The sequence below is a fragment of the Babylonia areolata genome, chromosome 29 (genome assembly GCF_041734735.1).
Source record: "Babylonia areolata isolate BAREFJ2019XMU chromosome 29, ASM4173473v1, whole genome shotgun sequence".
Lineage (NCBI taxonomy): Eukaryota > Metazoa > Mollusca > Gastropoda > Neogastropoda > Buccinidae > Babylonia > Babylonia areolata.
This window is the reverse complement of record NC_134904.1, coordinates 5,126,225-5,138,724: the sequence shown is the minus strand read 5'-3', so window position 1 is coordinate 5,138,724 and position 12,500 is coordinate 5,126,225. Positions and strand designations below refer to the sequence as shown.

The 12,500-nt window shown below is 43.5% G+C and overlaps 1 protein-coding gene across 2 annotated transcripts in view; it reads left to right on the top strand.

Moving 5' to 3' along the window:
- Positions 1-12,500, top strand: part of LOC143302189 (uncharacterized) — a 26,895-nt gene that overhangs the window by 4,616 nt on the left and 9,779 nt on the right. Inside the window, exon 2 of one of the 2 annotated variants that reach the window (XM_076616741.1) lies at positions 10,719-11,371. In XM_076616741.1, coding sequence (XP_076472856.1) covers positions 11,078-11,371 — 294 coding nt within the window. In that variant the 5' untranslated portion in view covers positions 10,719-11,077. Of the gene's footprint in view, positions 1-10,559; positions 11,372-12,500 lie in introns of those variants that run through there. The other variant, XM_076616743.1, reaches the window with a different exon arrangement.

Here is a 12,500-nt window from a genome sequence, read left to right as displayed (position 1 = left end):
CAACCAACCATCCCCACCAACCCACCAACGAACCAACCAACCAACCAACCAACCCACCAACGAACCAACCAACCAACCAACGAACCAACCAACGAACCAACCAACCAACCAACCAACGAACCAACCAACCAACCAACCAACGAACCAACCAACCAACCAACGAACCAACCAACGAACCAACCAACGAACCAACGAACCAACCAACCATCCCCACCAACCAACCAACCAACCATCCCCACCAACCCACCAACGAACCAACCAACCAACCCACCAACGAACCAACCAACCAACCAACGAACCAACCAACCATCCCCACCAACCAACCAACCAACCATCCCCACCAACCCACCAACCAACCAACCAACCATCCCCACCAACCCACCAACGAACCAACCAACCAACCCACCAACGAACCAACCAACCAACCATCCCCACCAACCCACCAACGAACCAACCAACCAACCCACCCACCAAGGAACCAACCAACCAACCAACGAACCAACGAACCAACCCACCAACCAACGAACGAACCAGCCAACCAATTCACCAACCCACCAACGAACCAACCAACCAACGAACCAACCAACCAACCAACGAACCAACCCACCAACGAACCAACCCACCAACGAACCAACCAACCAACCAACCCACCAACGAACCAACCCACCAACGAACCAACGAACCAACCAACCAACCCACCAACGAACCAACCAACCAACCAACGAACCAACCAACCAACCCACCAACGAACCAACCAACCAACCAACCAACGAACCAACCAACCAACCAACCAACCAACCAACCAACGAACCAACCAACCAACCAACCCACCAACCAACCAACGAACCAACCAACCAACCAACCCACGAACCAACGAACGAACGAACGAACCAACTAACTAACTAACTGGATACCAGTCGGTACATTACAAGCACTGGTAAAAAAAAAAAAAAAAAAAAAAAAGGCTTCAGGCTTCCATGCGGTCTGAGCAAAGGTTGCAGGTCTAGTCTCCCGGCAAGACATTGCAAGTTACTGGTAGGTAGGAGTGCTTCGCTCCGCGGAAATTCTACACCAGTCATTTTGCACCTGATAGGTAATGAATAACGCTTCTGTTATCCAGAAGGAAGACACCAGTGGACCCCCTTGAGTGGAGAAGAAAAATTAAAAGAAAAGAAAAGAAAGAAAGGAAGGAAGAAGAAAGAAAAAAGAAAAGAAAAAGACAAGGCAGAGAGACATACAGATAGGCGCAGGCTGATTTAAGCGTTCGGTTTACTCCGCCTGTCGACATAGCACAGGTTCGGTATTACACGCTTCATTAATTATTCTTTACGGTGCCCGAAGAGAAGTGTTCTGCTTGGTTTGAGGAGTGGGGGAGGGGGTAAGGGGGAGGGAGGAGGGGTCAGTGGGGCCTGGGTGTGTGTGTGTGTGTGTGTGTGTGGGGGGGGGGTGCGTGGGGGTGTAGACAGGGCAGGTGTGAGGTGTGGGGGAGGGAGGAGGGAGGGAGGGAGGGACGGAGGTTGGAGAAGCGAGGTGGAGGATTGTTTGGGAAGGGGGTTGTGGGGAGGGGGGTGGCGGGGGAGCGGGTGGTGGGTGGGGTGTGGGGGGGTGGGGGTGGGGTTGTAAGTAAGGAAGGAAGGGAGGGGAAGAGTAGGGGAGGGGTTGTGTGCTTTAAAAGTATGCTGTCTGTGAAGTTTTTGTTTGTTTATTGTTGTTGTTGTTCTAATACTTATGACAGAGAAGGGGAAGGGGTAGGGGTGGGGGGGGGGGGGGGTGTGCTTTAAAGAATGCTGTCTGTGAATTTACTGCTTGCTGTTGTTGTTTTGTTACTTATGACAGGGAAGTGGATGAGTGGGTGGGGGTGCTTTAAAGAATGTTGTCTGTAAAATGTTAGCTTTTTGTTGTTGTTTTAATACGTATGACAGGGCGGTGTGTGCTTTAAAGATAATAATGAACTTTGTTGTGGTTGTTGTTGTTGTTGTTGCTGCTGTTGTATTCTGACAGGGTGAGGGGGTGGAAAGAGGAAGCGTGTAATGTGTGAGTAAATATGTGTGTGTGCGTGTGTGTCAGAGAGAATACAAATACGAATCGATGGAGTCTCCCGTCGGTCCGACGGATGAGTAGGCAGGCAGGTTTATCTGTCGGTGTGTGTCCTCATTTGGGAGAATGGAAATACGAATGCGAATGGTTTATTCAGCAAAGGCCTTTGCCCTTTGTGAAGGGGTGTGTACAGACATCTTTTTTTTTCTCTCCCCTCTCTCTCCCCCCTTCTCTCTCTCTCTCTCTCTCTCTCTTTTCCATTGGCGTAGTCTTTTTTTTTGTTTGTTTGTTTTTTGCTATGTCTCTCCATCCATCTATCTGCTATTTTATACAGCCATTTTCGCACCTGTACAATAATGGTAATGATAATAATAATGATAATGATAATAATAATAATAATAATAATGATAAAAACACCTGCTATCAACCAGGCGGGAGACACCACTACTGAATCCCTTTGTTAGGTTGAACGCTGTTGAAAACAAGAACTAGCTAACTAACGAATGAACGAACAAAATGGAAGAATGAATGAAAGAAAGAACAAAAGTCGTAGACTGCCGTGCTAAGTGCTGGGTTACTCTGCAGGTCCACCTAGCCTCGGTGTAACTCATGCTTCATTGCTTATTCTTCGCGATGGCACTGAAAAAAGGGACTGCCGCTTTTGCAGTGGGACATTTATTTGTGTGCTGAAGGTATAAAGAAGAATTCCTTGTGACTTGTTGTTGCTTCCGAGGGGTACGATGGGTATGTGTGTGTGTGTGTGTGTGTGTGTGTGTGTGTGTGTGTGTGTGTGTGTGTGTTCGTTGTTGTGATGTGTGTGTGTGTGTGTGTGTGTGTGTGTGTGTGTGTGTGTGTCTGTGTGTGTGTGTTCGTTCGTTGTTGCGATATGTGTGTGTGTGCGTGTGTGTGTGTGCGTGCGTGTGTGTGTGTGTGTGGTTCATTGTTGCAATGTGTGTGTGTGTGTGTGTGTGTGTGTGTGTGTGTGTGTGTTCGTTGTTGCGATGTGTGTGTGTGTGTGTGTGTGTGTGTGTGTGTGTGTGTGTGTGTGTGTGTGTGTGTGTCTGTGTCTGTGTCTGTGTCTGTATGTGTTCGTTGTTGCGATGTTTGAAAAATGCGATCAGATGACACAAGAAACACCTTTGCTGGTAGTCTGTCGATTCCCAGATTTTTTGTTTTCTTTGCACTGGAGTAGGCATACACTTCGAATCAACCACACTGGGCGCAGAATCAAGTGCAGTCACTTTTCAGTCATGAACATCCATGCGCTACAGTAACGTAATGAAGACAGTTAATATGCAGACAAGGAAAGCTACCTGTAAATTACAAACCAAGATTATTAGGTTAGAATTAGTTGAAGTGCTGGCAGGTTGCACAGTAGATGTTTGACAAGATAATGCGAGGGGGTTGAAACAGGATGGAACTGTTTTTTTGTTTTTGTTTTTTGTTTTTGCATGAGCACTGCACGTTTCGTTATTTGAAGAGCGCAGGCTATACACTATTGTTTGTGTTATTATTTATTATTATGTTAGAATAATAATAATAATAATAATAATAATAATAATAGTAATAGCAGCAGCAGCAACAATAACACCACCACCACCACCAATAATAATAATAATGAAGAAGAAGAAGAAGAAGAAGAAGAAGATGATGACACTAATGATAATAATAATAATAATAATAACAATGATGATGATAACTATCATGATGATAATAATTATTGTTAATGATAAATAATGATGATGGTAATGAAGAAGAAGATAATGATGCTGATGATGATGATGTTGAACATATTTATCCATTCACCCATTAATATCGATAATCACAGTCACCAAATTCTTTCTAAGCAGGACAAGAGTTTGCCAGCAACTGTTCGTTGCATCAATAATACCTTGTATCCTGCTGAGTTTATGCACTGATAAAGGGGAAATCTGGAGAAAAGAACAGAAACGAGTAAAAAGGAAATATACGCGCATATTGCCGGCATTTCTTAACATTAATGACATCTGGTTAATAATGATTCTTATGTATGTACTGTAAATAGTCACAGCGAAAGTAAAAGAAGCTCATAAATTCATCTGGCGAAAAAAGAAAATCCTTATATTATAATCATGGTTATCATATCATACAGTCACCACAGAAGAACAATTTGTCAAATGTCCGGAATGTTTGATTTAGTATCGATACCCATAAATATCATCAGTGTAAAGCGAGCTTTTAGAGTTATGTGATCATAAACCAGAGTTTGCAATGAGCGTTAAAGAAAGAAAGAAAACAACAACAACAACAACAACAACAACAAAAAAAAGAAAAGAAAAGAAAAGAAAAACGCAACCAATAATTTGGGTTTTATTCAGTGACTGCGGAACGGTAAGTTAATTATTATGGCAGGCGGTGGGTGTCATTAGTTGCCTGGAAGAGTCAGCCCCAGGTCACTTTGAGAGGGGTGGTGCTTCTCGCTAAGTGTCAGAGTGACTTCCTTGTCTGTCTGTCTGTCTGTCTCTGTCAGTTTCCCTCACTCCCTTACCACACCCTTCCCTGTCCGTCTCAGTCTGTCTGTCTGTCTGTCTGTCTCTTTCTCTCGTCTGTCTGTCTGTGTGTGTCTATCTGCTTCACTGTTTGTCCACCTCACTCCCTTTCCATCATACACTTACCTGTCTGTCTCTGTCTGTCTGTCTATCTGTCTGTCTGTTTTCGTCTCAGTCTGTCTGTCTGTCTGTCTATCTCTTTCTGCTGTTTGTCTGTCTATCTGTCTGTTTTCGTCTCAGTCTGTCTGTCTGTCTGTCTCTTTCTGCTGTTTGTCTGTCTGTCTATCTGTCTGTTTTCGTCTCAGTCTGTCTGTCTGTCTGTCTGTCTCTTTCTGTCTGTCTGTCTGTCTGTCTATATGTCTGTCTGTCTGTTTTCGTCTCAGTCTGTCTGTCTGTCTTTTTCTGTCTGTCTGTCTGTCTGTGTCTATCTGTCTGACTTTTTGTCCACCCCACTCCCTTACAATCATACACTTACATGTCTGTCTCTGTCTGTCTGTCTCTCTGTCTTTTCCTCACTCCCTAACCACACCCTTCTCTATCCGTCTCAATCTGTCTGTCTGTCTATCTGTCTGTGCGTCTGTCTGTCTGTTCGTCTCTGTCTGTCTGTCTGCCTCTGCCTGTCTTCCTCACTCCCTTACTAACCATACCCTTCCCTGTTTGTCTGTCTGTCTCTGTTTGTCTTCCCCAATCCTCGAAAATAAACATAGTCATAAGAGCTTGCAACAAGAAATAAAACAAAATATGATAACTGAACAATATAGACAGACAGATAGATAGATAGATAGATAGATAGAGAGAGAGAGAGAGAGAGAGAGAGAGAGGGGGGGCGGTGGGGGGATGAGGGGGGGGATGCACAGAAGAATTCTACCATTCGAGACATTTTCTGTTACCGCCCCTTCATCACTGTAAGAGAGGGGAGGGAGAGGGTGTATGGGTGGTAAATGATAACCATACTCAACCCTAAGTGGCTCTTAACTGTCTGAGGTGTGGGTGGGTGGAGGTGGATGTGTGTGTGTGTGTGTGTGTGTGTGTGTGTGTGGGTAGTGGTGGTTGGGGAGGGGGGGATGTTGTTGTTGTTGTTGTATCGTTCGTCATTTATCAGATGGATTCCCCCGTCTCCTCGACGAAGGCGGCAGTAAGTCGCACAGGTCCTTCAGTCCTCCGTAGAGCTTCCGGGCCGCTGGGATTGGGTCGGGCCAGGTTTTCTCTCGGAGCGCTTGGTGGAGCGGGCAGGACTGCAGCAGATGTTCTGTTGTCTGGCTGCCTGTTCTGCAGGGGCACTGCTCTGTGTCGACGATACGGAGTTTCCTGTATAGTGGGTGGGGGGAATGGGGTGGGGGGTGAGGTGGGGGGAGGGGTGGGGGAGAGCTGTGGAATGATAACGATACACAATACCTTGGTGGATCATCGATTTTAATGAAGGAGGGGTGTGGGGAGTGGGTGGGTGGGAAAGCTAACGATACTCAGCCCTCAGTGGTGAAAGAGAGGGTCTTCTGGAATCACCTTGGTTTGTGTGTCTCGATTATCGATTGATTTTGTAGATCGCGCGTGAACGAGAACGGTTTGGTTGATTGGTTGGTTGGTTGGCTGGTTGGTTGGTTGGTTGATTGAATGGTTGGCTGCTTGGGTGGGTGGATGATACGACCATAACCATTTTAGTGGTGGGATGAAGGGTTGGTTGACTGGTTGATTAGTTGGCTGGTTAATTGGTTGGTGGGTTGGTTGTTGGTTGGTTGGTTGATTGATAATGGCAATGGTAATGGATACTTATATAGCACACTGTCCAGAAATATGTTCTAGGTGCTTTACAAAACACATTTGTTTACATAACACATTACGTCAGTGTTACGCACACACACCAAAATGTGTCTAACAAATTGAACGCTCGCGCATGCACACACGCACACACACACGCACACACACACAATGCATGCATACTGTTTAACGTATGTAGCCAAGCGCTCAGCTGGCATAAAAAATTGTTTCGCACGCTAGCTCTATAGCAGACACCTTAAGTTAAAATTCTGTATGTGACTGCTGTTGGAAACTAAAACCACACCATTATAGTGTTTGGATGAGAATAGATCAGGTATTTAGAAATTGCAAAGCCGATTTTCATTGTCAACACTTAACGGCATTCACTGCACAACTAGCATTGCTTGATGGCTTTGTCTGAGGTGAAATCTGTGTTTCTGACACACTGTATTTAATTAAATATATATTTTTTCGGATCAGTAAACTGCAAGTATTATATACTGACAGAATCATTGCAATTCCATCTTTAAATCTATCCCATTTGCGTTTGCCTACATTAAACTGATTTAACGCAGTTTGTAATTTTCAGCGACAAGCTTGCTAAAACTGACTCTTTTCAGGTGACTTGAATTAAGATTATAAATTCAACTTAAATAATCAACACTTCATTTTATGCTCATTAGAAAGTAGGTGTCGAGATCTTCCTTTTGCGACCTATCCGACGTAAATCGGTTCAGGAATAATTTAGAAATCTATCACTGAACACCTTATAACAAACACAGATTATTCAAATATTTAGTGCCACAGGCCCGTTTTGTTTCACGGGCCACATGGGCGTCATTCCAGTTTGCTTAACTTGCATAAATAGCCACAGCAGGTGATGACTGGCCACTTTCCACCTGGCCAGTCACTGGCTAGAGCCTGCTCTCTCTCTCTCTTGCATGTTGTACACAGAGTGTGTGTTGCTGCAATGGCCAAGTGTCATTGCCATATCACTGTAGGTACTGTGTGTAAAATGTGTTGATGATTTATAAATTGTATTCTTCAACACAGTACTTATATGAGTTCATATGAGTATGTTGATATTGCTTTGTTCAGTTATTGCTTTAACATGTAGTCACAGCTCAGCTATGATTGATCTAAATAATCACCATGTCGTCATATGGTTATGGCAGTGGTCCATTTCATTCTTTTCAACGTCACAGTCAGTTACGTCTCTGGACACTGATAGTTTGTTGGAGAATGTTCTATGATGACGTGTTCTTTCTCATTTGCTGTCCCTGATGAAGGTCAGGTTACTTATCCCGCTTTGGTGGAGGAGATTTAAATGTTGAGCACCAGCTTAGCTATCTTGATATTTGGCTTTGTGTAAGTTATTCATCATTTAATGGTTAAGCCATGACAGTTCTTCCAATGTTTGTGTTGTGCACTGATTACAATATGGCCTTTCAGCTTGCCAGTATTAAATATCAAAGCCACTGATTCTATCTTTTCTATATGCTGATATCAGTTGCACTGCTACAGTGTGCTTAGTCAGGACTCTAAGATGTGTGTAGTATTTTGTTGTGGTAATTACAAGATAGTGCTGGATTAATATCAGTTATTGGTTAAAACCATCTGATATGTATCACAGTATGTTAATTGTAAGTTGGCGATTATGCTCTCTCCTATACAGCTTACTGCAGTATAGTGCTACATAATAACTGATTCATTTGATTCAATCTGACACAGTATGATCTTTACTTAAATCTATACTGTCAGTGTACTTTCACAAAATCAGCTTAGCTTTAACCACTTTATTTACACTGATTAAATGTATTAGAAATGTCATTTGATGTCAGTGTTTGGTCTTCACACATATGCATTATCTTATGTTGTTGCTTATGCCAAACTGAGTGATAGTCTTTCCATGTAATGTGTATACATGTGTTTTCTGTACACTTGCATTCCTGACATGTTGTTTATGTCTATTCAGGCATTGTCTTCTCATGTCTTCTCTTATCTCCTCTTATTTTTCTTCTTATCTTGTTATAAATATCGTAAATAAAACAATAGAAAAACCATTTTTTGACTGACCCTGGGCCAGTGCGTGGATATTTTCTATCCTTTAATTCAGTAAATTATCAGTAATTCTTTTGTACCGTCCCCTTGATACCACTCTGGACCACGGCTACACATATGCATGTACATATCAGCTGCCCTTCACACATGAGCACGCACATGCACAAACAGACGCGCGCGCGCGGATTGGTGGCTGGACAGATGTGTAAGTTAATTGGTGTGTTTGTTTAGTGGGTTGGGTAGTGGGTTGGCTGGTTGTTGGGTAGGTGGGTTTGATAATGGGTTTGGTTTGGCGGGTGGGTGGTTTTATGAGTGTGGGTTGGCTGGTTGGTGGGCTGGTAGTTTAATGGGTTGATGGATTGCATCGGTTGGTGTGTAGGTTGGTGGGTGTGTTGGTTGGCTGCTTGGTTAGGTGGGTGAGTGTGTCAGTGGACTGGTGGTTTAGTGGGTTGGTTGGTTGTCTGGTGGCTTGGTTAGTTGATTAACGGGTTTGTGAGTGAGTGCCTAGGTTGGCTGGCTGATTGGTTGGTGAGGTGGTTGATGGGCTGGTCTATGGACGATTGACTAGCTGTTTTTACTGATAATCGTTTTCAAATAGGTCTCAGCACTTCCAACCATTTCTACCATTGAAGGTTAAAAAAGCAACAAACAACAATAAAGCAAACAAACAAACAACATAAACTACACCAAACAAACGGGAAAGCTGTGAAGGCTTCCCACTTTCTTTTCAAGGTGAAACGTCTGATAGTTTGTGGTGCCTGAAGATTCATTAAACGATCCATTTTCACCCAGGAGAAAAGAACTTGTTGCTGCCCTTGTCAAGACAGCCATTTGTCTTTGTCTGGTCTTGAAGTGCACCCAGGTCACATATGTATACCTGCACACAGTCTGCTGGTACAATGGGGTGCAGTGTAGAGGTGTAGTTTATTGAGCAGAGCTGCCAAAGTGGTGTTGGTTTTTTCCCCCCGTTTTGTGATTTACGTCGGCTGGACTGGCGTCGTGCAGCCCACAGCCATTGTTCTGTTGATTATTGCTCTTAGTTGTTCTCTCTCTCTCTCTCTCTCTCTCTCTCTCTCTCCTTTTTTCTGTATTTTCTTTCTTTCTTTCTTCTTTATGTCTTTTTTCTTTCCTTCTTCTGTGTTTGTTATTTCCGTCTTTCTTTTCCTTCTTTCTTTCTTTCTGAAGAAGAAGAAGAAGGGGGAGGAGGAGGAGGAGGAGGAGGAAGGAGGAGGAGCAATGGGGTGTGGTGGTGGTATTGTTGCAACACAATTGAACTTAATGATAAGCAGGTACAACACAAAACGAACTGCTTACGTACGTTTCTTCATTATTTCTTTTCTTCCTCCCTCTTCCTTTTCTCCTCCTCTTCCTTCCTTCCTTCATTTCCTTCACTCCATTATCTTTCCTTGTTTCCTAGCAACCACGCATAACAAACGATTCTGATCGGAAGAACAAGGTCGTGTAGGTTTATGTGAGGCAGGTGCCGGAAGGTCATGAATATTCATGAAGGCTCTGATTGGTTTCTGTCGCCTGGCCGGTACTTCCCTTTGATTGGACGTACCGATAAAACGGCAACGGGACCCACACAATGGACAAGCGATACAAGTTCGAACAGATCGATTGTTGCTATTTTTTACCCGGCACGCTCTGATCAGTCGATGTGAGATCTCGATAGAAGATGCGACTGGGAGATTGGGGGTGGGGGTGGGGGTGGGGGTGGCTGGGATGTTGGTCAGGAAGGGGGGTAGGGTGGGGTGAGGGTGGGTGATGGCGGAGGTGAGTTGCAGAGCATGGATCGGGTAGGTTCACGTGTGGTTAAAAAGTGTTGCATTGTGGATCTGAGTATGGTAATCATTTCGTTTTTTCAGAAGGTGCAGATATAAATTTCGAACGTTTTGTTTTACATTCTATTCAGGCGAGGGAAGTTTGGAATATGTCAGTGTACCATTTTGCATTGTAAATTTTGTTCCCTTTCAAATTTAGACAACGGGTTGATAGAATTTTGACATGCCAAGACACTTCTGTCGGATGTTGATACTTTTTATTCCATTTTTTAAGAATAATGGAAATTTTGAATTTTACAGCGTATCCTTGCCTTTCGGTTTTTATAAACTCATACAGTTTTCTTTAAATTTTTATTTTCAAAGATAACACAATCTTAGAATTTTAAGGCTTGTTCAGTTTATAGTTTACTCTAGTTTTCAGATGTTGGAATCGTAGAACTATTCGATGATCGAACTGCTTTCCACGTGTTGGGAAATCGATATATTTTTTTTCTAGCGTGGGTTGCGTCTTCTGAGATTCCTTGGTGTGATTTTCTTTCTTTTTTTTTTCCAGATAGGTGGACATGAAGAACTCTGGAGAGCAGTGACCAAAAGTCGGTGAATATTGGAGAGAAGTGCTTCTTTCCTGGGGACATGTGCAGAGGCAACTCCGTGGTAACTGTTAGGATTTGTGAAGAGCCTAATAACCGATGATTATAGCCTACTAGCTCGTATAATGTCACCTGAAACACAAGAAGTGGCCGTGAAATAGAAAAGGAAAAAAAATGAAAGCAAACCCACACTTCCTTGAACGCATGAAAAAGAGAAAAGAAAGAAGATTAATTAACAAACTGAATATAACCACACCTGTATAGAAACCTTCATAAATTGGTACTGTTTTTATAGCTTCCTGTTCCGTCACAAGCTTTGACCATGAACATCAAGGCAGTCTGTATGTCCAGCGACAAAATGAAGTTATCCAGCTTCTCTATTCCCGAGACTGTGAATTCTGCACGCCCGAATGCCACAGACCCAACTGTTCCTTATAACCTTCATGATGATGTTGATATGACGTCATCTCGCGAACACTGTGACGTCAGCGACGTCCCAGTCATACGAATCCCAACAGGCCGGACTTCCGTACAGAGTAAGACGCCGGGACGTGCACGGAACGTCGTCAGCGCGTCTGTGACTTTGACAACGACTGTACATGCACAGAAAGACCAGGTGGGTGGGTATTTTATTTGCCCCAAAAGTTTGGAAGTCTTTGCCATCTGACATGGTGGTACAGGGTGTATAATTATTGTCGGTTAAGTCCTATTTTAGCGTCCTGAATTCAGTTAAATTTTTGTGCATAGATGAAACGATATTACCATTAGTAGATGTTGTAACCCTCTTTCGGTAGTTTTCGACTGTATTGTGTGTGTGTGTGTGTGTGTGTGTGTGTGTGTGGTATTTTACTTTATGTTGATACGGATTCATTCGCTAAACTGTAAGTGCCGCCATCTTGCTTTTGTTCGATTTCGGCGCGACAAACTATGATGCAGTAAACAAACAAACAAACAAACAAAAAAAACCATGGCGGTTTGAGATGACAAATGTACGTGGGGTCCCGGATCATGTTGTGGGTCATTTTGCCTCCTATCCAAGCCTAATTCTTTGATTAGATGGGTCGCTCTCACGCAACATGTCATATCTCTTACACCTCCATTGCAAAACGCACGGAATTTTTAGTTTGATTAACTCACTCAGTACGGCCAGTCCTCTCTTCTCCTCTACACAGACCCCTCGGATGTCCAGTGGGTGTCTGAATGACCCAACCTTTAGCTTCCGTCGTCAGAATTGTGGTTTTCTTTGTCAACATTTACCTCTTCAGTATAAGAGCCTTCCGATTGCAATATTTTGATGATGGTAATTGGGGTGAAACGCTGTTAACGTCGTCTCTTTCGCCGTTCGTATGGAGAGAATTAAATAGGTTCCAGAATTTAGGGAACAGAAATGGGACAGCGTCGTGTCATGGCATGTGTATCGTGTTTTCTTTTCTTGTCTCGATTTGTGCTGTGTTGTGTCGAATTGTGTTGTGTTGAGTCGTGGTGTGTTGTGTTCTGTTGTGTTGTGTTGTGTTGTGTTGAGTTGTAGTGTGCTGTGTTGTGTTGTGTTGTGTTGCGTTGAGTCGTAGTGTGCTGTGTTCTGTTGTGTTGTGTTGTGGTGTGCTGTGCTGTGCTGTGCTGTGCTGTGCTGTGTTGTGTTCTATTGTTCTGTGTCGAGTTTTGTTGTGTTGAGTCGTGGTGTGTTGTGTTCTATTGTTCTGTGTCGAGTTGTGTTGGTTGTGGTGTGTTGTGTTGGTTGTGGTGTG